The sequence below is a fragment of the Coregonus lavaretus genome (genome assembly GCF_964263955.1).
Source record: "Coregonus lavaretus genome assembly, chromosome: 31".
Classification (NCBI taxonomy): Eukaryota; Metazoa; Chordata; class Actinopteri; order Salmoniformes; family Salmonidae; genus Coregonus; species Coregonus lavaretus.
The window spans coordinates 36,468,253-36,494,535 of record NC_140018.1 but is presented as its reverse complement, the minus strand read 5'-3'; the positions used below and the strand labels follow the sequence as shown (position 1 = coordinate 36,494,535).

At 42.1% G+C, this 26,283-nt stretch overlaps 1 protein-coding gene across 2 annotated transcripts in view; it reads right to left on the bottom strand.

Annotated features, from left to right (window-relative positions):
* Positions 1 to 26,283, bottom strand: part of LOC311106845 (glutamate receptor ionotropic, kainate 2-like) — a gene marked incomplete at both ends in the record, with an annotated part of 181,172 nt that overhangs the window by 34,566 nt on the left and 120,323 nt on the right. For both annotated transcript variants that reach the window (XM_084149215.1, XM_084149216.1), the window contains 5 exons: positions 2,221 to 2,339; positions 7,924 to 8,147; positions 9,210 to 9,296; positions 9,496 to 9,615; positions 15,398 to 15,511. In XM_084149215.1, the coding sequence (XP_084005341.1) occupies positions 2,221 to 2,339; positions 7,924 to 8,147; positions 9,210 to 9,296; positions 9,496 to 9,615; positions 15,398 to 15,511 (664 nt within the window). The remainder of the gene's footprint in view (positions 1 to 2,220; positions 2,340 to 7,923; positions 8,148 to 9,209; positions 9,297 to 9,495; positions 9,616 to 15,397; positions 15,512 to 26,283) is intronic.

The window sequence follows — 26,283 nt, the reverse complement described above, 5'->3', positions numbered from 1 at the left end:
AGAGATAAGTCATAGCTATAGGCTAGTTCACTGGTTCTTTATTCTCCCTTTCACACTATCATGCTCACTCTAACATGCTTTGATATTTTCCTTTCACGTTGTCCTTTTCAGCATTGTTCCAACTATGGTGGATGCGTAACCAGGCCAGCACAGACTCTGCTCAGTCGTGTGAAAAGGGTATCTGTTACACTGAGACCCTTACCATTAAAATATATATATATATATATATATATACTGGGGGAGGGTTGCAAGGCGACCCCATTTAATCTATATATAGTAACTTAATTTCTCTGCAATTATCTTTCAAGAATAGAGGAACCAATCTAAATGTAAATGGCTGTTAAAGTAGCTACTCAAATGTACTACTCTGATGAGGACTTTAACTTTTATGTTCATTCAGTTGCAATAAAACTAAAGGAGACACCTTCACTGTAATGCTAACTTCTGCCCACGTAGCACAAAATATACAAAATAATAATAATTTGAAATAATATACACTGAACAAATATGTAAACGCAACATGCAAAGAGTTCAAAGATTTAACTGAGTTACAGTTAATATAAGGAAATCAGTCAATTTAAATACATTCATTAGGCCCTAATCTATGGATTTTAAATGACTAGGAATACAGATATTAATCTGTTGGTCACAGATACCTTAAAAAAAAGTAGGGGTGTGGATCAGAAAACCAGTCAGTATCTGGTGTGACCACCATTTGCCTCATGCAGTGTGACACATCTCCTTCACATAGAGTTGATCAGGCTGTTGATTGTGGCCTGTGGAATGTTGTCCCACTCCTCTTCAATGGCTGTGAGAAGTTGCTGGATATTGGCGGGAACTGGAACATGCTGTTGTACATGTCGATCCAGAGCAACCTAAACATGCTCAATGGGTGAAATGTCTGGTGAGTATGTAGGCCCTGAAAGAACTGGGACATTTTCAGTTTTCAGGAATTTTGTACAGATCCTTGCGACATGGGGCCATGCATTATCATGCTGAAACATGAGGTGATGGCGGTGGATGAATGGCACGACAATGGGCCTCAGGATCTCATCACGGTATCTCTGTGCATTCAAATTGCAATTGATAAAATGCAATTGTGTTCGTTGTCTGTAGTTTATGCCTGCACATACCATAACCCCACCGCTACCATGGGGCACTCTGTTCACAACGTTGACATCAGCAAACCGCTCGCCCACACAACGCCATACACGCTGTCTGTCATCTGCCCGGTACAGTTGAAACTGGAATTAATCCGTGAAGAGCACACATCTCCAACGTGCCAGTGGCCATCAAAGGTGAGCATTTGCCCACTGGTGAGCACGACGAGCACACAGATGAGCTTCTCTGAGACGGTTTCTGACAGCTTGTGCAGAAATTCTACGGTTTTGCACACCCACAGTTTCATCAGCTGTTCGGGTGGCTGGTCTCAGAAGATCCCGCAGGTGAAGAAGCCGGATGTGGAGGTCCTGGGCTGGCATGGTTACACGTGGTCTGCGGTTGTGAGGCCGGTTGGACGTACTGCCAAATGTTCTACAATGATGTTGGAGGCGGCTTATAGTAGAGAAAGGAAAATTAAATCTGGCAACATCTCTGGTGGACATTCCTGCAGCCAGCATGCCAATTGCATGCTCCCTCAAAACTTGAGACATCTGTCGCATTTTGCTGTGTAACAAAACTGCACATTTTAGAGTGGCCTTTTATTGTAATGATCATGCTGTTTAATCAGCTTCTTGATATGTCACAACTGTCAGGTGGATGGATGATCTTGGCAAAGGAGAAATGCTCACTAACAGGGATATAAACAAATTTGTGCACAACATTTGAGAGAAATAAGATTTTTGTGCATATGGAACATTTCTGGGATATTTTATTTCAGCTCATGAAACATTGGACCAACACTTTACATGTTGTGTTAATTTTTTTGTTCAGTATATTTTCCTCTCCAGCTTGCGTCTCTGTTCTTTAATTTCGATCAGAAAACAATGTAGCAACATTATTCTTGTTCCCACTTTAAACCAACTACAACTTTTAAGGCTAAATTATGCCTTCATAAACCCTTTATAAGCCCTATGTAGTTGCTTCATAACTATTTTTCTTTCCACCTAGCAGCACACACCCAGAGGCCCCTGTGTCGCCCGGAGCCTGGCCTAAAACCTTGGACCCCAGAGAGAGTGGGATGCGGAGATAGCCACAGCACCAGCAGGCTGAGGCAACTACCTTGCTGCATGAGTGCCCCGACGCCGAACCAGAAACTATTGAGCAGTGTAAAATTGTTTTCCATCACGTCCGAGTCCGGGTTGCACGGATGGGGGTTGTACCACTCGTACGGGCTAAACCTGTGGTGGAGAGAGCACACAGACACTAAGATCAGTCAAACAGAATAACATTCATGGCTGGGATTGTCTAGTTGTTAGTGCCTACAGCACACATCTGCCGGTGTCAGCATGGGTACAAATCCGGCCGACTTCTTTTGACACACACCCCATCTCCTCGACAATCTCTCCTCTGTCCAATAGAACACATACAATACCTTTACATTAAAAAACAAACAACATTCAAGCTTCCCTAAACAGACAAAAACATGATGTGCAAATCGTGTTATTGTAAGGTGGCAAAAACAATAGAAGCTCCTATGATCCTCTACTATGCCCTTTGGGTCCCTTGCTCCTCTCGAGACCAAACACAAATAATTTACCCTTTCACCCAACATATTGACGTATTCAAATGCCTTCAGTTTGTTGTGAGAGGCCCAATCGATGGAGTGGGATAACCCTGTCACTGGAGATAACGTCCCCATCCCTGTTCATCTTTGGAACTAATTGAGATTTATCAACTGGAAGATCCTTTCTGATTCCCCCCTGGTGGTTTGAAGCCCCATCACCCCTCCACAATTCAGCCAACCTGTCTTCTTCCATCCATAGTCTTCCTTGCACACGTCTAATCTTCCTCCCCCTCAATTGCCTGACTCACTTTCTCCTTTTTTCCTCCCCATCACTCCCTCCCTCTGTCCCTGCTTCTCTGCCCTCTAAGGGCGACCAGGGATATTCCTAATTTATTATGTAAATGAGAGTGGAGTCACATTAGCAGTAGGCGATTGGGTTAGTATTAAGCATCAGAACCTGGGCCCAGATTCACAAAACACTTCTTAAGATGGTTGTTGGTAGGCAACCGCTTTAGCTAGCTATCTACCTAGCAATGGCAATCATGTTAGCATATTTCTTACTAAGATTACTGTTCTAAAACATGTTCTTGGGTTTAAAATAATCAATACTGAAACTTTCAGATGAAGTTTGTGAGTGAATTAAACATGTTTAATTGCTTTCATGAGCTTTTTCTCTCACTGCCCTGAGTTTAAGACAAGGGTTAAGCTATCTTGGAATTAAGAACATTTCCAATAACTTTATTTTCAACATTCTAATTTCTTCTGAACTTTTTGCTTAAGGAGAAACATAAGTAATAGCGCAATAACATTTCCAGTAACCTTTTTGAGGAATAGCAACTTTGCTTAACTTTCTTCTTAAATCTATTGTTAAGGAAAAAATGGCAGTTAAGAAGAAATGTCTTCTTAAGAAGGTTTTGTGAATCTAGGCCCTGATTGAGTTTGTTCTAGAGAAGTGGAAGAGTGGAGGGAAGAGGAGAGCACCCAGCTCGTATAATTTTTTGTATTGTTTTGTATTTGTATTCTTCAGGAACCTGTGCTTTAACTTGGCATATGTGAATAGGGTGGCAATCGTCACCTACACAACATCAAAGATACAGAGAGCTATAGAGACACCCATGGGCTGGGGCTTTGAAAAAAACATCAGGGCTTTGTTCCAATCTCCATACTATCACTATGTCACGTATACTCCCTCTCTGGCCTCTAGGTCACCAGGCTGCTCTATATTACGCACACCTGTCACCATCGTTACGCGCTCCAGCTCCTCATCAGACTCACCTGGACTCCATCACCTTCCTGATTACTTCCCCTATATATGTCACCCTCTTTGGTTCCTTCCCTAGGCGTTATTGATTCTGTTACTCTGTTCCTGGCTGTGCGCTACTCTTGTTTTGTTCCATGTTTTATTTATCATTAAATGCACTCACTGTACTTGCTTCCTGACTCCCGGCGTACATTGTAACACACTATAATTAATGTACTCTAAGTGGTATGGACATTGGAACACAGCCCAGGTTTAATGTCCTGCTCATTGTTTCAGAATAAATTCCTAGTAGTTACTGATGTTTGACATTGATATATACTAGGCTACTCACATGAATAGGATCAGGGAAGTAAGGGAGGGTAAATGCATGTAAATACCGTTTACACACATTTTTATTTAGAAAATAGTTTTTTATGCACCTATTACGCCAAGTTAGCGTAGTTTGGATAAGCGTTGTTGAGCATTTACCAACCTTTGTGTTTACCATTACATCCCTGATTAGCATACATTGTAAACTGTAATCAGAAAAACTTTGCTTAGTGTTTATGGTTTGCTGTATAAAGAAAATTTTATTCCACAAACATGATGAATTGCGGGCCATTTATGGAGTATTTATTTAAAAACCAGTTTGGTATGTGGATCATCCCAAACTGTACTCTATTCCCTATATAGTGCACCACTTTTGACCAGAGCCCTATGGTCAAAAGTAGTGCACTATATAGGGAATAGGGTGCCATTTGGGATGTGTATCATTTAGCCTTCGCTTTACTGCTGCTCTATATACAGTCTACATGGCATTCATTTCTGTGGACACGGCTGTGATGACACGCTATAATTCTTCCTCAGCCCCATCGGGCCGCCTGATTGACCGGAATCTCAATGAGCTCCGTCTACTTGTAAACGCCAGAGACCGTGCGCCGCTCAATGTCCCCTGTGGCGCGGTGTGCTATGTGACATTGTGTGACAGTTTGAAACTGTGTGCGTGTGAAAGGAAGCGATTGTGTGTGTGAGGTTTCTCTGTGTGACCTTTTGGTCTGCGTTCCACCCCTGTATTTCTCTGGGTCTTGTTCTGCACACTGATTGCTACAGGAGAGAAGTGTCCAACAGGGGAATGTAAGGTCACCCTGTGCAGGCAAACACACATGCACGCGCGCAGCACACACAGCACAGACAGGGGACATGCAAAATTCCACACAGAATAACAAAAGGATTCCTCCGCCTCTTCTCCTCCTCTTTCTCATCCTCCTCTCCTATCCAGGGTCACAATAACCCAAAAGGCACCCTCCTATCATCTGTCTGCTGGATTCAATTACTCTAGCCAGCTTTATAGATCTGTTTCTTTTCTTGTCTCAGGGCATCTGAGGAGAGGTGTGTGTGAGAGAGAGATAGAGATGACAGGAGCCTTATTGTGAATGTCACATGCATCGTCCAAGTTTACTGAGATATCTTTTGTGACTTAATACACGTGTGTTCTATGATTGAGGACACCCTCTGAGTGAATAAAGAAAGAGCAAAGAATTAACTAAATTTTGTAGGAAACAGCTTAGAAATGAGAGAAAAATACAATTCTGTCGATTGTAGGAAAATACTTCCTTTTAGCCCTTCAGATGTGGGTCGAATGAGCTTTTAAATCCTTAGAGATCTGAAGTTTTACTGCTTTACTACTGAGATATCTCCATCTATGGCTGCACTACCGGCTCTATTTGGAGGGGATTAACCTCTTATGGATCGGACCCTATCTTTCCCAATTTTTTGCATACCCAAATCTAACTGACTGTAGCTCAGGACCTGAAGCAAGGATATGCATATTCTTGATACCATTTGAAAGGAAAACGCTTTGAAGTTAGGGGGAAATGTGAAATGAATGTAGGAGAAAATAACACATTAGATCTGGTAAAAGATAATACAAACAAAAAAACAAGTGTTTTCTATATATTTGTTTTGTTCCATCATCTTTGAAATGTAAGAGAAAGGCCACAATTTAAAATTGCAGTTTAGGCGCACTTTAGATTTTGGCCACTAGATGGCAGCAGTGGATGTGCAAAGTTTCAGATTGATCCAGTGAAGCGTTGCAATACTAGACTATTTTGTATAACGTCTGCCCAAATGTGCCAAATTGGTCAATTGATACATTTTCAAGTTACATAACTATAGAGAACATATAAAAATGATATGGTAATACAAAATGTAAGTTTACACACTCCCAGGAATGTCATACATGATAGTTCATTAGCTTATACACTAACTTTCACACATCTAGGTGGCCGGGTGGGGTGGGTGTGGAGCCAGAGACAGCAGGGGTTCAAACTGTAGAACCCAGTTCCTACATTAGAAAATAAAAATGGATTTTATCATACAAAACTATGCTCCATTTTATCTCTGGGACCCTTAGGATGACAAATCAGAGAAAGATTACTGAATATAAGTACATTATTTACCTTCAGAGGTGAATGTATCAAACCAGTTGCCGTGATACGTTTTTTGTTGTTGTGCACTCTCCTCAAACAATGGCATGGTATTTTTTCGCTGTAATAGCTACTGTAAATTGGACAGTGCAGTTAGATTAACAAGAAGTTAAGCTTTCTGCCCATATAAGACATGTCTATGTCCTGGAAAGTTTGCGGTTACTTACAACAGTCATGCTAATCACATTAGCGCACGTTAGCTCAACCATCCCGTATACGGGACACCGATCCCGTAGAGGTTAAAGAAAACAATATCCTTGACATATAGGGACTTAACCAATCAATCTGTTTGTTGAGTGGTCAATACTACAATTATGAGAGAGCTCAGCAAGTTGACGCCTGGACAGAAATCAGCACATCAGGCTTAGAGGTATTGCACATCCACACCCATATGGAGGAGAGAGAGGAAGAGTTATCTGATAAAGAAGACTATAGTATAGGCAATATTGGTGTGATTTACCGGGTTCAAACCCAGGTTCCCTGAATTTCCATAGCACTATTATAGCCTACTGAGCTAAAGCCTCCAAGACCAAGTCTTCAGGTTTCAAGCAAGGTTATTCATCACTTATTATTATGATATTACTAGAGTGTGGTTAACTGAACCATTTCCGTTATGTTGGCACAGAGTTCTGTTGTGGATCTGTTATAATAAGCACAATTTCATACACACATAATGTTGACACACAAACATGCTTGCACTCAGACAATGTTGCAGCTATTTCTGGGTTCATTTTACTGTGTAAACGTAAGACCATGTAAAGGCTACATTGAAAATATAGAGAAACTTACCCAACATACCTTCGATAAAGATGACAATAAATAAAACAAGTGCATATTCTGAACCAACTTAGGTGACAGTTGTTGCCTTCCTTTCAGGTGATCAAAAGGCCAGTAACATTTGGAAAAAGTATATTAACCACAAAACTCTTGGGGTCAAACCAAAGAACACTCAACAGCTGGCACCCCAGAGTTCTGGGGTTAATGAACACTTTTCTACATAGGATTAGTAAAGGCTTCAGGGGAATTCTACTAACCAGCGGGCAACATTGGGCATGGGATGTCATAATGGTGTCATATTGTTGTTGTAAACTGGTTTTCTGGATCAGATTACAACCATTTAAAGACGTATTTTTCTGGTTGTGAAAAATACGTCTTTAAATGGTTGTAATCTGATCCAGAAAACCAGTTAGCTATATAGCTATATAAACATACTGTACTCAGCTCCTAACGCTGAACAAAGCAATATACAACCAAAGGCCAGACAAGGCCATAGGATACGTATACAGTTTCCCTCAGTCTGAGGGCATGTCCACAGTACTTAACATAAGAAATCTTTACATGAGCTTAAGGGCATATACACTGCCTCAGTCAGCCGGACTTCATTCACACACTGTCAAAGCTTTCCTGTGGGGCATAGAGTTTGTTTCACAGGTAGAATAACTTCACACTCTGGGCTTGTACTAGTATCGTAAGAGGGAGAGAAAAGCCACTGTCTGGTTTGTGAAAGTGAGCGGTGAGGGATGGCATGTTACCTGGCTATGACAAACAGCACACAACTGACACCCAAGTAAGCCAGAAGAATATACATCCAGATATCGGGTGAGAGGGGGTTGAGGAAGGAGAAGACGCCCGGGTTGGTTCCGTTGGGCTTGCGGTAGAGGATACTTATCCCCAGGGTCATGAAGGGCTTAGAGAAGTCGATGACCTTCTCCCTCACATAGGTAATGGCCAAGGGAGCCACCACTAGGTCTGCTTTCTGTGGACAGAGATGGGGGAAGGAGTCGGAGTCCACCAATCAGAGGCTGTGGAATCACATCAGAACTAATCAAATTAGGACATTGGAAGGTGGGTATAGTCCACCAATTAGAGGCTGTGGTATCACATGGGCTCCCGAGTGGCGCAGCGGTCTAAGGCACTGCATCTCAGTGATTGAGGCGTCACTACAGACCCCCTGGTTCGATTCCAGGCTGTATCACAACCGGCTGTGATTGGGAGTCCCATAGGGCGGCGCACAATTGGCCCAGCATCGTCCGGGTTTGGCCGTTGTAGGCTGTCATTGTAAATAAGAATTTGACCGAAATAAAATTAAAACCAATACAATTAGGACATAGATTGGGGAGTGGAGCTAGTCCACCAATCAGGGCTGTAGTATCACATGAGAAACTATCAGATATAATTTAGGATCACCTCTCTGTCAACACTTTGACCAGTCACTGAGAATGTGAGGAAGATCCAAGAAGGACAAGGGAAAATCAGTGAAGTCATTTAAACTAGGTTGTTATTGTAAATTATAAACCGTGTAGATTGGGTCCTGGATGCTGGTATGATGCATAAATACTTGTTTACTGTTCTATTTATGTTGGTAACCAGTATATAATAGCAATAAGGGGGTTTGTGGTATATGGCCAATATACTGTACCACCGCTAAGGCCTGTATCCAGGCACTTCACTTCGCGTCGTGCCTAAGAACAGCCCTTAGCCGTGGTATATTGGTCAATATACCTCACCCCCCCGGGCCTTATTGCTTAAATATATAACTTGTTCTCAATGACTTACCTTGCTAAATAAAAGTGCTATGTAAGAAATCTGCAAGAGTTGGTGGGAACTGGGAAGTCAAAGGACTAAAAAGCATCCTTATTATAATTGGTGCACTATAGACACAAACAGACCCTATAAAGTCAAAACCTCTGAACCTATTCAAAGACCATGCTCCATTGTATCCATTGTCCGCCAAACCGTATGCTCATCACCACGGCAACCCACCAATAACCACCACGGTAACCATGACAACAGTCCACTCTTCCACTCCACTACTCACGTGGTCCATGAGCTCCCTGACCATGCCATTCCACTGGCCCGTGCTCTCCTCCAGAGCCCCATACTTGCCGTCCTCCACCAGGCGCACCTAATAATAATAATAACAGTGATATTAATTATAAAAGTAACAACTACAACAGGAATAATAATAATATATGCCATTCAGCAGACACTTGTCGTAGTACGTGCATTCATTTTCATACTGGCCCCCCATGGAGATCAAACCCACAACCCTGGCATTGCAAGCCCCATGCTCTACCAACTGAGCCATATGGAAAGCCACTCACCTCATAGCGGAAGCCCAGGATCCCAGAGAGCTCGCGGAGCAGGTCGATGCAATAGCCCTCGAAGCGGTCGTTTCCGTACAGCGGCTTGTCGGACTTCTTGAACATCACATAGGGCTCCACCTGTTAAGGAAAGATGGGGGTGGGAGGGATGGGGAGAGGTAGAGGGAAGGAGGGAGGATGAAGAAAGGAGGGAGAGGGAGGTAAAGGGGGAGAGAGGTAGAGAGGGACAGGTAGAAAGGAGGAAGAGGCAAATGGAGGGGGTAAGAGTAGAGAGAGGGATGAGAAAAGACCAAGGGGTGATGGAGGGAGAAGAAGAAAGGAGGGAGAGGCAAATTAAGGGGGTAAAGACAAAGGGAGGCGGTAGGATGCGAGAGAGAGGTAGAGATAGGGATGAGAAAAGACAGAGATGATAAAGCAGACCAGGACGGCAACAAAGAGTGGCAAAAAAAGGACAAGAAAGAGAATGATTATAAAAGAGAGCAGAGAGAAACATACATCATACTCCAGCTATGGGGTAACCTAGCGGTTAAAGTGGAACTGACATCTGTTCATATACAGCGCATTCGGAAAGTATTCAGACCCCTTCCCCTTTTCCACATTTTGTTACGTTACAGCCTTATTCTGAAATTGATTACATAAAGAAAACGTTCTCATCAATCTACACACAATACCCCATACTGACAAAGCAAAAACATTGTTGTTTTTCTATGAAAAAACTATTATAAAAAAGATACCTTATTTACATAAGTATTCAGACCCTTTGCTATGAGACTTGAAACTGAGCTCAGGTGCATCCTGTTTCCATTGATCATCCTTGAACTCTTTCTACAACTTAATTGGAGTCCACCTGTGGTAAATTCAATTGATTGGACATGATTTGGAAAGGCACACACCTGTCTATATAAGGTCCCACAGTTGACAGTGCATGTCAGAGCAAGAAACCAAGCCATGATGTCGAAGGAATTGTCTGTAGAGCTCCGAGACAGGATTGTGTCGAAGCACAGATCTCGGGAAGGGTACCAATTCTGCAGCATTGAAGGTCCCCAAGAACACAGTCGAATCTTCATTTTTAAATGGAAGAAGTTTGGAACCACCAAGACACTTCCTAGAGCTGGCCACCCGGCCAAACTTAGCTATCGGGGGAGAAGGGTCTTGGTCAGGGAGGTGACCAAGAACCCAATGGTCACTCTGACAGAGCTCCAGAGTTCCTCTGTGGTGATGGGAGAACCTTCCAGAAGGACAACCATCTCTGCAGCACTCCACCAATCAGGCATTTATGGTAGAGTGGCCAGACGAAAGCCATTCCTCAGTAAAAGGCACATGACAGCCCGCTTGGAGTTTGCCAAAAGACACCTAAAGGACTCTCAGAACATGAGAAACAAGATTTCTCTGGTCTGATGAAACCAAGATTGAACTCTTTGGCCTGAATGCCAAGCGTCATGTCTGGAGGAAATCTGTCACCATCCCTACGGCGAAGCATGGTGGTGGCAGCATCATGCTGTGGGGATGTTTTTCAGCGGCAGGCACTGGGAGACTAGTCAAGATCGAGGGAAAGATGAACGGAGCAAAGTAGAGAGATCCTTAAAGAAAACCTGCTCCAGAGCACTCAGGACCTCAGACTGGGGCGAAGGTTCACCTCCCAACAGGACAACGACCCTAAGCACTCAGCCAAGAAAAAGCAGGAGTGGCTTCAGGACTAGTCTCTGAATGTCCTTGAGTGGTCCAGCCAGAGCGCGGACTTGAACCCGATTAAACATCTCTGGAGAGACCTGAAAATAGCTGTGCAGTGACGCTCCCCATCCAACCTGACAGAGCATGAGAGGATCTGCAGAGAAGAATGGGAGAAACTCCCCAAATACAGGTATGCCAAGCTTGTAGCGTTATTCCCAAGAAGAGGCTGTAATCGCTGCCAAAGGTGCTTCGATAAAGTACTGAGGAAAGGGTCTGAATACTTATGTAAATGTGATATTTCAGTTTTTTATTTTTAATACATTTGCAAACATTTCTAAATACCTCTTTTTGTTTTGCATGATGGGTTATTGTGTGTAGATTGATGAGGGGGGGGGAAAAAACTATGTAATCAATTTTAGAATAAGGCTGTAACGTGACAAAATGTGTAAAAAGTCAAGTGGTCTGAATACTTTCCGAATGCACTGTACACCCTCAGGAAGAATATGATACCTTTGTTTTTTACATTGTCTGATAAGCAAGCACTTAGTTATGGTCATTTTCACGTTTTCATACTTTCATAGAATGTTTGGGAATGACATAGAGTAAGGCATTTGTGAAGATTCTATAGCAATAGAGAGTGGGAAAGCAGTTGTTCGTGTGGAGAATTTATAGACACTGCAGTAAATAAAACGTAATAAAAACATATCAGTCTTGTCCAGGACTGGACTGAACACAGACCAGTGCACCATAGCCAATCAGAGCTACAGTAGGCCTATATGCAAATAGGCCATTTGCCACACGGGCCTGCCATCATTCACTTTGAACTGGACTGTGTGTTTACAGGAAGTAACAATAGTGCAACTTAGATCATTAGAAAGCATTCACAAAAAGCCACAAAATACACCAGAATCAATTTCTGCAAATATGTAAATACCACGGGAGTTCTCTTACATTTGTTAACTTTACAGTCCTATTGATCAAACAACTATGAACAGGTAGGCTATCGCTCCCTCAGTTGCTGATGCACATCAACAACAATAAGATAAACAACTAATGTTAGCCAGAACGAGATGAGCAAAAATCTGACGAGGGAACAGTAGATAAAACCTCAAACTTTTTCAGCTTGTAGTTGGCCGTTAAAATTGCACCAAAAAATAACGGAGAATAGCCTGCTCACCCTTCTGCAACTTTCCTGCCAATGCATGGTTGTCCCAACCCACGTTTTGACAAGTGAATGGGAACTTGCCTGCCTGCCCTCCCATTTGTTCAATGCCAAATACATTTGATTGACAACTAAGAGATATGCTAATTGTGGATAACAGTCGTTGAAGTTCAGCACAGCTAACTAGCAAAGTGATTCACATTTCTTGCTAGCTAACCAAATGACACAAGCATCTCTAGTTGTAGCCACTGAAAAGCGATATGGTGGTAAAAAGTTTTTGTCCAAAATATTGAGTCCTTGAAGCTGAAACAGTGCATCCCGAATGGCTGGAGGCAGCAAACAATGTACCAGGCTAGCTGTGATTTACAACCTGATAGCAATTTTTGTTGGACTACCAAGAAATGTATTGGTGAATTATATTAATTATCCATTGAACTGCGTCCATCTATTCTGGCAGCAATGCCTTACTCTACGTCATCGATTTTTTTGTCAAATAGAACCTATTTTTAAAACCTCTTATGAAGTTGGTTTTGTAGCATAAACTGGGAATTTTAGATTATTATTGTCTGTTTGTTTCATATCTTCAAAATAGTTAAAACGCTGTCAGTTCCACTTTAAAAGCATTGGGCCAGTAACCGAAAGGTTGTTGGTTCGAATCCTCGAGCTGATTCGGTGAAAAATGTGTCAATGTGCCCCTGAGCAAGGCACTTAACCCTAATTGCTCCTGTAACTTCTGGATAAAAGGGTCTGTTAATGACTAAAATCTAAAATGTCTATGTATGTTCAAGAGTATGCTAGACTATGAAGTCCTATCCTTGAAATCTCTGCCACCCCAGGTAATTCAAGCTAGCAATAAAACCAGATTAAAAAAACAGATAAAAAAACACCTTACGGCATAACGGGGACTGTAAAGAGACACACAGACATTTTTATATATTTTGCATTGTATTATGTATTGTATTATTTAGTGTTATGTACAGTATATTATGTATTTTATGTATTCTATTTGTTGTGTTTGGTTTCCTGTTTGGACCCCAGGAAGAGCCTTGGCAGTAGGTAATTTGGGATCCTAATAAAATACTAAATCCTAAAATTGATAGTACTGAATGTAGTGTCCACCCACTCTGCCAGAGTGGGTCAAAACTCGCTTTGGGGATGAAATTTCACTTCTTTATGTTATGAAATACATTTTACCAAGACAAATAATATTATTCATGTTCTGAATTGTTCAGTGGGGTCTTTCTCTAACATAGGATTAACATTATATCCAAAAAAGTCGGATTTCGTAACCTAATACATCCGATAATAAGCACCGAGCTCTGTTGACAGAGTGGTGCCGCTTTCTCGCAACGACTTTAACATTTTACATGTTGTGGTGGTTGTCTGCAAAGTTGTTTCCGTGGGTCGCAAAAAGCTAAATTAGCATGACACGAGCTGAGTTAAATGTAAAAGGCTTTGAAAATAAAAAGCTTGCAGTATGCTCTGTGCTTATTTGACATTACACAGAGATACGCTTGTTTTTGTGAGACGTCTTCTAAAAAGAACAGGAATTTTGCATTAAGAAAAGCATATACTAAAATATGTCTCAAAATCGATATCTATCTTACTTCAATATTGTTTTATGTCCTCTGGATTCGAGAAGAAAGATGACGAGTTCAATGGTGAGCTTGTCAGTTAGCCTTAATTCTCGCACAGCATCCAGCCTAGCAGACGCAATGCTATTTTCCAGATTTTTGACTACTTTTTTTTCTCTGGCCTACATTGATTTAGTCACCCTCATTTTGGCCATTCTACAAGGGTAAAAACTTTTGAACAGATTATGATAGAGGCATGAGGTTTGGACCATTGGTTTTCTTAGAGGAGTATCTACACAATTAAAGGAAAGGTTCACCCATTTTGAATGTTATATTGTTTTTGTGCATCTCTGAGTGATGTTCTATCGATTCCCTGGGTCATTTCATGTTTTCACATGTATCTGAGTTATTGGCGTTCAAAATGGCAGAAATCCGGCCCGTATGACGTAGCACTGTGATAAAGTCCCTCTCACTACACTGGAAGTTAATAGGACTACGACTTTAGATCACGAAAATGTCCATCATACATGTCAGATTTCAATACTGGCCGATGTCATAACTCGGGAGGATGTCTTCTCTCGAATTAGCTATTAATCATATTTTTGCGATATTCCTACATCGATAAATGTGTAATTTAACAGAGGGTTTAGCTAATTTTTCCTATTTGTCTAACTCTTTAGTCCAGGGTGCAATGCATGGTGCCGTTGCCAGAGATATTATATAAAGGAGATAGGAACCCAATGAATGAAGGAACGTATAACAACCCACCCAGCAAACTGTCAACCAATCGCGTTCACGTTGTCATGCTGTGTCACGCGGTTGCTAAACTAATCATCACGCAATCCCTTCTCAAAGTCAGTGTATATGTCGAGAACCGTGCCTATTTTCCTCGAAAGTATGTAATGTCACAATTCCAAAGCTATTCGATATTACAGATAGCAAGTTAATTATCTCACATCTCTGGAAAATATTTGTAAGGTTGTACTTCTTGTTGATGAAATTCGTGCTAATGTTGGATTTTTCAGCTAGCGCCCAGTAGACTCCCATGCGCTACTTGTCCCAGAATCGCCCAGAATGCACTGTGCGGCCCTTTAACGTAGCATGGGCAAAGTTTCCCATCTCCTCAAAAGTATATCTGCCGTTGCGAATGTCAGACTCCACTCTGAGGAGATTGCAGACTCCTAAATTGATAGTGCAGTTTGTTTAGGCGATTTTACATCAACATTTTATATCGACAAAATGAAATATTTGTTCACAAAAAATATTGTTCTCACATATTAGTGTTATTTAACACTCTATATTAAAGGAGTTAGTGGTTTTGGGTGGATTTGTCATTTAACATATTATTTTACCCATTGGTTAAAAGATGCGTTTTGATTGGACACCCTACTGAATGGGTTAAATATCCCCTCTCAGTTGGCATGACTTCAGTGATCCTGCTGTGTGCATGTGTGGGGCAGCAGAAAGACAGAGAACACGCCAAATGTGTGTTTACCAGTATGGTGGAGACACGGAGGGATTTGTTATCCAGAGAGTCAGTGATGTTGGTCGTCTTGCTCTTGTGGTTCTCTGTCATGTTCAGGCCACTGGGAGGGTCCCATGTTCCAATCTGTTGGGGACACATATGATCCCCTCATATGATAAAATGGTACTGTATATTCATACATACACACAGACATGAGTTCACAAATGTGAACACACGCACACACGCACGTGCTCAAGCACACACACACACACACACACACACACAGAAGTCTCCAGCACCTTACCAGTGTTAACATACAGTCGCTAGTGAAAGTCTACACACACCTTGCACAGTCTTCACATTTTGCTGCTTTAAAATATAATCTAAAAAGGGATTACATTGGATGTTTCCTACCAATCTACACAACCTACTCCACATTTTCAAAGTAAAAGACCAATTATAGAACATTTTCCAAATTAAAAATAATAATACATACAATTTTTTTTTTTTACAGACGATCAACAACATTGCATTCACTCCATATCACTGGCCTGTATGACAAAGTTAAAAGAAAGAAGCCTGTGTTTGGTTACTACATGATTCCATATGTGTTATTTCATAGTTTTGATGTCTTCACTATTATTCTACAAGGTAGAAAATTGTAAAATTAAAGAAAAACCCTTGAATGAATAGGTGTGTCCAAATTTTTGACTGGTACTGTATGTTGCTTAAGAGTTTTGCAATGTTGGCCAACTCTTTTTCAAAATGATTCACAGCTGTAATGGCTGCCAAAGGTGCTTCCAGCAAGTGTTAACTCTGGGGTGTGAAGACATGCACATCAAGACATTTTCGCTTTTTTTTTTTTTTTTTTTGGAAAATGTTCTATACTTTTCAACATGTGGAGTAGGTTGTGTAGATCTGTTGGGGAAAACATCTAACTTAATCCCTTTTTAGATGTAACTTTAAGGCAGCAAATTTGAAGACTGTGCGAGGGGTGTGTAGACTTTCACTAGGCACAGTTGAAGTCGGAAGTTTACATACACTTAGGTTGGAATCATTAAAACTTGTTTTTCAACCAGTCCACAAATTTCTTGTTAACAAACTATAGTTTTGGCAAGTCGGTTAGGACATCTACTTTGTGCATGACCCAAGTAATTTACCCAACAATTGTTTACAGACAGATTATTTCACTTATAATTCACTGTATCACAATTCCAGTGGGTCAGAAGTTTACATACACTAAGTTGACTGTGCCTTTAAACAGCTTGGAAAATTCCAGAAAATGATGTCATGGCTTTAGAAGATTCTGATAGGCTAATTGACATCATTTGAGTCAATTGAAGGTGTACCTGTGGATGTATTTCAAGGCCTACCTTCAAACTCTGTGCCTCTTTGCTTGACATCATGGGAAAATCAAAAGAAATCAGCCAAGACCTCAGAAAAAAAATTGTAGACCTCCACAAGTCTGGTTCATCCTTGGGAGCAATTTCCAAACGCCTGAAGGTACCACGTTCATCTGTACAAACAATAGTATGCAAGTATAAACACCTTGGGACCAAGCAGCCATCATACCGCTCAGGAAGGAGACGTGTTCTGTCTCCTAGAGATGAATGTACTTTGGTGCAAAAAGTGCAAATCAATCCCAGAACAATAGCAAAGGACCTTGTGAAGATGCTGGAGGAAACAGGTACAAAACTATCTATATCCACAGTAAAACGAGTCCTATATCGACATAACCTGAAAGGCCGCTCAGCAAGGAAGAAGCCACTGCTCCAAAACCGCCATTAAAAAGCCAGACCGGTTTGCAACTGCACATGGGGACAAAGATCGTACTTTTTGGAGAAATGTCCTCTTGTCTGATTAAACAAAAATAGAACTGTTTGGCCATAATGACCATCGTTATGTTTGGAGGAAAAAGCAAGCCGAAGAACACCATCCCAACCATGAAGCACGGGGGTGGCAGCATCATGCTGTGGGGGTGCTTTGCTGCAGGAGGGTCTGGTGCACTTCCCAAAATAGATGGCATCATGAGGAAGGAAAATTATGTGGATATATTGAAGCAACATCTCAAGACATCAGTCAGGAAGTTAAAGCTTGGTTGCAAATGGGTCTTCCAAATGGACAATGACCCCAAGCATACTTCCAAAGTTGTGGCAAAATGGCTTAAGGACAACAAAGTCAAGGTATTGGAGTGGCCATTACAAAGCCCTGACCTCAATCCTATAGAACATTTGTGGGCAGAACTGAAAAAGCATGTGCGAGGAAGGAGGCCTACAAACCTGTCACGAAAACAGCCGAGGCTGCCCCTCCTCCTTGCTCGGGCAGGCTTCTGCGTTCGTCGTCACCGGAGTACTAGCTGCCACCGATCGATGTTTCTGTGTTACACTAGTCTTGTCTTTATTAATCACACCTGTTACCCATTATGCTTATTTGTGTCCCTAAAATTACCTCTGTTTTCCCTCCTGAGTTTGTGCGTGATTGTCCGTTGTCTTACGTCGTTTGGTGAGCTGTTGTTCTGCTCTTCCCTGCGTGAAGGGTTTGTTATGGTTTACTTTTGTTTAGTAAATCCATACATTTTTCAGTTCTGTGTGCTGCGCCTGATTCCGTTTCACCACTTCACCCAGACGTTGACAAAACCTGACTCAGTTACACCAGCTCTGTCAGGAGGAATGGGCCAAAATTCTCCCAACTTATTGTGGGAAGCTTGTGGAAGGCTACCCGAAACGTTTGACCCAAGTTAAACAATTTAAAGGCAATGCTACCAAATACTAATTGAGTGTATGTAAACTTCTGACCCACTGGGAATGTGATGAAAGAATTGAAAGCTGAAATAAATAATTCTCGCTACTACTATTCTGATATTTCACATTCTTAAAATAAAGTGGTGATCCTAACTGACCTAAGACAGGGAATCTTTACTAGGATTAAATGTCAGGAATTGTGAAAAACTGAGTTTAAATGTATTTGGCTAAGGTGTATGTAAACTTCCGACTTCAACTGTATGTGTAAACAGCGAGTTCTGTAGTCAGAAATATAAGATGAAATGATCCCAAGACAATGACTGATGTCATTATATTCAAACAATATGAACCAACCAGAAATAATGCTGATAAGATACAAGGAAATAGAGTAAAGTATTATGTCATTATTCAAGAAACAAAATAAAGTACATTATGCAAACAGTCAAAGAATTGTACACAGTGTTGTAACTTCTTAATGAGTGACAACAGAACAAGACAATTTACAATTTTAGATGAAAAATCAAATACACAAAAAATGTTTTATACGCTCAGTGTATATTATCGTATACAAATGTTTGCAAGGTTTTGAATGATTATGTTTTAGTCAAATATTATTTATGTTTGGGCTTCTCGTGGTCAATTTACAGTCAACAAATTATTTGTAATTATGTTCCAGCCCCCTGACCATCCGCTCAAGAAAAAATTGGTTAATAAAAACTAGTTGATGATCCCTAGTCTAGAGTCACATCCACTGACCATATCTAGACAGAGACCAAATGACAAACCATGAAGAAATTCCTTGCACCCTCGCGACTTCGGTGGAAGGATCTCCAATCAAACCTGACAAGGCCAAAAAGAAATCCGTGCCTCGCTGGAAGCCACGTCTTCCACTGGTAATAGGTGTGAGGCTCGGATTCATTCCTTCAATTTAATACAGCTCTTCACAGAGCCCAGGAACGTGCGGCTCGGAGGCCAAACAGGTGATATACCTCGTTTCCTCCTTCAGGGACCAGTAGGTATAGTCATAACATTACGTTCCCTTTCAGTCAGTCATATTTGGTACAACAAGCCGACCCCAACAGATACTAAATGAAACGGCCCATAGCAGACCGCCCACACCTGACCCCGCCAGATGCGGCAGTCTGGGTATTGCGCACACGGCATGCTGCCTAGTGACTTTCTGTGGCCGTAAGCATACTGTGGGCTACACTGTGAGCAGCGACATCCAAGCGAGAAAACCTCACAAAAGTGTGTGGTGATGCCCAACTCGCCGCAGCACAAATATCTCCAACAGTCAACCCTTTAAACAACGCCCAAGAGGCTGCACGACCCTTTTTGGAGACTCTGTATACCGCCAGGTAACCCTTGCCCCTTGCTGCTATATGCCAGTGGGAGAGATGTTTATTAGAGAGCGGCCTTCCTTGAGCTGGATTTGCAAAACAGACAAAAAGCTGGTCACATAACTGGATATTCCGGATCCGTTCAATGTACATGCTTAAAGCTCACACCAGACACAGGGCATGTAATCTCTGTTGCTATTCAGAAGCAAAAGGAGGAGGCGAAAAGAGAAATAGCTAATGTAGAACATAGCCATGACTTTCGGGGCGAAGGCCACATTTGGACACAACGCCACCTTAGAGTCGCCCAGGGCGAACTGAGTACAGGAAGGGTGTATGGATAACGTGTGGAGGTACCCAACACCTTTAGCCAAGGCCAAAGCCATGAGTAGGGAGGTTTTGTAGGAGAGGATCTTCAGATCCAGAGGCTCAAAGGGAACCACACACAGTGCCTCCAAAACCAGCGTCAAGGCCCATGTAGGCGTGATAGGTTTACAGACCGGCCTGACACGACATACACCTTATAGGAACCGCACAACCAGGGTGTGGGCCCCCATGTGACTCCATCAATTCCCACATGACATGCTGAGATAGCCCGTCCCTGCTCAAAAAGCTCCTGTAGGAACATAAGGATGTCCCTCAAAGAGCACTGAAAAGAAACCTGCCCTTTATCTTGGCACCAGAGCTTAAACGCTTGCCACTTATATGCATACAGCCCTCTTGGGGAAGACGCCCAAGCGGACTGAATGGTAGAAATAACATTTGGAGGTTAACCTCTGGCCATCAGATTGGCCCTCTCAGGGGCCAAGCCCATAGGAACCAAATCTCCGGCGTGGGCCCCCGAAGGCATGTTGGGGACTGATTTAGGTGGCGAGATGCATCCAAGCGCGTGGCTAGCACCCAGCACTGGAACAGCCACATCAATAGCAGTCCCAGGGGAATGACCACTATCTTAGAAGCCATCATCCCCAGTAGGCGCAGGAGCTGGCGAAAATGTACTGCGCGCACATCGGAAATTGGGCCAAGCAGAGCTGCAACCCGGACCCCCTCTCCGGGGATAGAAAAGCACAATTTGCACATGAGTCTAACTCGAGACCCAGGAATGGAATGCACTGCTCTTTATTTTTTGGGGGGACTGAAAATGGGACACCAGCCTGGATGTGTGTAACACTGCTTGTTCTCTTGACTCTGCTGCTATTAGCCAATCGTCCAGATAGGCCAACACCCTCAGACCCTGCCTCCATCACCTTTGAAAAGATGCAAGGCGAGAGGGACAAGCCGAACGGGAGGACCAAACACTCGTAGGCTATTGCCTCGTAATCGAACCTCCAAAATGTTCTGTGACTGGGGCACATGGGCACATGAAAGTATGCATCCTTTAGGTCAATGGTGGTGAACCAATCGCCAGGACAGCCGCTGGTTTGTGAGCATTTTGGAGGCAAACTCTGAGATGCTTGCTGAGGACAAATAAGTCTTGGAACGGGCGTAAAGTACCGACCCCTTTCCGGAACCAGGAAATACCGGCTGTACCAGCCGTCCTGGATCTGACATAGAAACCACTTGGATTGTCCACATCTGGAGACGGGAGGATATTCCCTCCCTCAAAACGGGCACTGAGGCCTCGGGAACAGTTGACTTGATGATGCCTTAGAAGCACGGGGGACGCACAAAAAATTGTAGCCTGTACCTGTTCGCATGATCCAGAGCAACATTGTGCATGCACACAATTGGTTGGAGCAGACAGCGAGCCTCCCGTCAAGTGCCAGCTGAAGGGGCAGAACGCCACCTTGTGTTCTGGGAAAGATTAGTTATTTTTTCCTTTCCACCACTCTCAACCACCATGTGTCTGAATATGGAGAAGGGACACTTTTCATTGCACCCACATGTGGGAGACGCAACACTTTTGACACCCGTGATCACTGTGGAACTTTGGGTTGACACAACTGTGTTTATGTGCCAAGGATTGCCTGAAGCTCGGTCTACTCTGGGTTTGGGGGCATACACCGATTGGCAGTGCCCCTTGGGGGTACTTCTGTCACAACTAGCCTCACTCCTGTTAACTGGCTGTCACCCAGTGTTGGGCCGCACGCATTAAAAATAGACCCAGGAGAAAACCATTATCATGAAGGTAATTATACCCACCAGTCATAGGTACCTGTGCCACAGCATCTTGTAACCCAGCGGGAAAAGGGAACGACAGCTCTGAAAAACAGACCACTTCTGTAGTAACAGACAGGGGCGATTCGTAATTTTATCTAATTCCCAGGAATGAAACCAATTGCCTATAGAACCCATAATCTGTATCACCAAAAACTGGAGTGAAGTATTATGTAATTATTCAAGAAACAAGAAAACAGGGGGGAATGTAACTGTCAAGGAATTGTATACAGTGTTGAAATATCCAAAATACTCCTACCGAAATGAGTGACAACAGAACAAGACCATTTTAAATTAGCTTATTTTACAAGTTGCAATGCTATGTATACACATTTTCAGAAATGTTGGTAAATTAGCTATTATTGTTTAAATAATTTATTAAAGAGATTGGTGTACAGTGCCTTGCAAAAAAGTATTCATCCCCCTTGGAGTTTTTCCTATTTTGTTGCATTACAACGTGTGATTTAAATGGATTTTTAATTTTAATTTCATGTAATAGACATAAACAAAATAGTTCAAATTGGTGAAGTGAAATGAAAAAAAGAACTTGTTTCAAAAAATTCAAAAATAATAAATAACGGAAAAGTGGTGGGTGCATATGTATTCACCCCTTTGCAATGAAGCCCCTAAATAAGATATGGTGCAACCAATTACCTTCAGAAGTCACATAATTAGTTAAATAAAGTCCACCTGTGTGTAATCTAAGTGTCACATGATCTGTCACATGATCTCAGTATATATAACACCTGTTCTGAAAGGCCCCAGAATCTGCAACACCACTAAGCAAGGGGTACCACCAAACAAGCGGCACCATGAAGACCAAGGAGCTCTCCAAACAGGTCAGGATCAAAGTTGTGGAGAAGTACAGATCAGGGTTGGGTTATAAAAAAATATCAGAAATTTTGAACATCCCACGGAGCACCTTTAAATCCATTATTAAAAAATGGAAAGAATATGGCACCACAACAAACCTGCCAAGAGAGGGCCACCCACCAAAACTCACAGACCAGGCAAGGAGGGTATTAATCAGAGAGGCAACAAAGAGACCAAAGATAACCTAGAAGGAGACTAAAATTGAGCTCTTTGGCCATCAAGGAAAACGCTATGTCTAGCGCAAACCCAACACCTCTCAAAACCCCGAGAACACCGTCCTCACAGTGAAGCATGGTGGTGTCAGCATCATGCTGTGGGGATGGTTTTCATCGGCAGGGACTGGGAAACTGGTCAGAATTGAAGGAATGATGGATGGCGCTAAATACAGGGAAAATCTTGAGGGAAACCTGTTTCAGTCTTCCAGAGATTTGAGACTGGGACGGAGGATCACCTTCCAGCAGGACAATGACCCTAAGCTTACTGCTAAAGCAACACTGTGGTTTAAGGGGAAACATTTAAATGTCTTGGAATGGCCGAGTCAAAGCCCAGACCTCAATCCAATTGAGAATCTGTGGTATGACTTAAAGATTGCTGCACACCAGTGGAACCCATCCAACTTGAAGGAGCTGGAGCAGTTTTGCTTTGAAGAATGGGCAAAATTCCCAGTGTCTAGATGTGCCAAGCTTATAGAGACATACCCCCAAGAGTCTTGCAGCTGTAATTCTGCAAAAGGTGGCGCTACAAAGTACTGATTTTGGGGAGGTGAATAGTAATGCACGCTCAAGCTGTGTTTTTGTCATATTTCTTGTTTGTTTCACAATAAATAATATTTTGCATCTTCAAAGTGGTAGGCATGTTGTGTAAATCAAATGATACAAACCCCCCAAAAAACAATTTTAATTCCAGGTTGAAAGGCAACAAAATATGAAAAATGCCAAGGGGGGTGAATACCTTCGCAAGCCACTGTATATACACTACCAATCAAAAGTTTGGACACACCTAATCATTCAAGGGTTTTTCTTAATTTTTACATTGTAGAATAATAGTGAAGACAGAAACGACAGTCCATCATTACTTTAAGACATATAAATACAGAAAATGTCAAGAACTTTGAAAGCTTCGTCAAGTGCAGTCGCAAAAACCATCAAGCGCTATGATGAAACTGGCTCTCATGAGGACCACCACAGGAATGGAAGACCCAGAGTTACCTCTGCTGCAGAGGATAAGTTCATTAGAGTTACCAGCCTCAGAAATTGCAGCCCAAATAAATGCTTCACAGAGTTCAAGTCACAGACACATCTCAACATCAACTGTTCAGAGGGACTGTGTGAATCAGGCCTTCTTGGTCGAATTTCTGCAACTACTAACGGACACCAATAATAAGAAGAGACCTGCTTGGGCCAAGAAACACAAGCAATGGACTTAGACCGGTGCAGCCAAAAAGTGTTATGCATATGTGGGAACTCCTTCAAGTGTGTTGGAAAAGCATTCCAGGTGAAGCTGTTTGAGAGAAAGCCAAGACTGTGCAAAGCTGTCATCTAGGCAAAGGGTGGCTATTTGACGAATCTCAAATATAATATACATTTTGATTTGTTTAACACTGTGTTGGTTACAACATGATTCCATATGTGTTATTTCATAGTTTTGATGTCTTCTCTATTATTCTACAATGTCGAAAAAATAAAGAAAATCCCTTGAATTAGTAGGTTTTTCCAACATTTCTGACTTTTACTGTATATATATATATATATATATATATATATATATATATATATATATATATACACACAGTTGAAATCAGAAGTTTACATACGCTTAGGTTGGAGTCATTAAAACTCGTTTTTCAACCACTCCACAAATTTCTTGTTAACAAACTATAGTTTTGGCAAGTCGGTTTGGACATATACTTTGTGCATGACACAAGGATTTTTTCCAACAATTGTTTACAGACAGATTATTTCACTTATAATTCACTGTATCACAATTCCAGTGGTTCAGAAGTTTATATACACTAAGTTGACTGTGCCTTTAAACAGCTTGGAAAATTCCAGAAAATTATGTCATGGCTTTAGAAGCTTCTGATAGGCTAATTTACATCATTTGAGTCAATTGGAGGTGTACCTGTGGATATATTTCAAGGCCTACCTTCAAACTCAGTGCCTCTTTGCTTGACATCATGGGAAAATCAAAAGAAATCAGCCAAGACCTCATAAAAAAAATGGTAGACCTCCACAAGTCTGGTTCATCCATGGGAGCAATTTCAAAATGCCTGAAGGTACCACGTTCATCTGTACAAACAATAGTACGCAGGTATAAACACCATGGGACCAAGCAGCCGTCATACCGCTCAGGAAGGAGATGCGTTCTGTCTCCTAGAGATGAGCGTACTTTGGTGCGAAAAGTGCAAATCAATCCAAGAACAACAGCAAAGGACCTTGTGAAGATGCTGGAGGAAACAGGTACAAAAGTAGCTATATCCACAGTAAAATTAGTCCTATATCGACATAACCTGAAAGGCCGCTCAGCAAAGAAGAAGCCACTGCTTCAAAACCGCCATAAAAAAGCCAGACTACGGTTTACAACTGCACATGGGGACAAAGATCTTACTTTTTGGAAAAAATTCCTCTGGTCTGATGAAACAAAAATAGAACTGTTTGGCCATGATGAGGAGGAAAAAGGGGGCACTTGCAAGCCGGGGGTGGCAGCATCATGCTGTGGGGGTGCTTTGCTGCAGGAGGGACTGGTGCACTTCACAAAATAGATGACATCATGAGGAAGGAAAATTATGTGGATATATTGAAGCAACATCTCAAGACATCAGTCAGGAAGTTAAGGTTGGTCGCAAATGGGTCTTCCAAATGGACAATGACCCCAAGCATACTTCCAAAGTTGTGGCAAAATGGCTTAAGGACAACAAAGTCAAGGTATTGTAAGTCGCTCTGGATAAGAGCGTCTGCTAAATGATGTAAATGTAATTGTAAATGTATTGGAGTGGTCATCACAAAGCCTTGACCTCAATCCTATAGAACATTTGTGGACAGAGCTGAAAAAGTGTGTGCGAGCAAGGAGGCCTACTAACTTGACTCAGTTACACCAGCTCTGTCAGGAGGAATGGGCTAAAATTCACCCAACTAATTGTGGGAAGCTTGTGGGAAGGCTACCCGAAACGTTTGACCCAAGTTAAACAATTGAGTGTATGTAAATTTCTGACCCACTGGGAATCTAATCCAAGTTTAACATTTTAAAAGGCTAATTGATCATTATAAAACCCTTTTGCAATGATGTTAGCACAGCTGAAAACTGGCCTTCTTGAGACTAGTTGAGTATCTGGAGCATCAGCAATTGTGGGTTCGATTACAGGCTCAAAATGGCCAGAAACAAATAACTTTCTTCTGAAACTCGTCAGTCTACTCTTGTTCTGAGAAATGAAGGCTATTCCATGCGAGAAATTGCCAAGAAACTGAAGATCTCGTACAACGCTGTGTACTACTCCCTTCACAGAACAGCGCAAACTGTCTCTAACCAGAATAGATAGAGGAGTGGGAGGCCCCGGCGCACAACTGAACAAGAGGACAAATACATTAGAGTTACTAGTTTGAGAAACTGACGCCTCACAGGTCCTCAACTGGTAACTTCATTAAATAGTACCCGCAAAACACCAGTCTCAACGTCAACAGTGAAGAGGGATTCCGGGATGCTGACCTTCTAGGCAGAGTTTCATGAAATGGGTTTCCATGGCCGAGCAGCCGCACACAAGCGTAAGATCACCATGCGCAATGCCAAGCGTTAGCTGGAGTGGTGTAAAGCT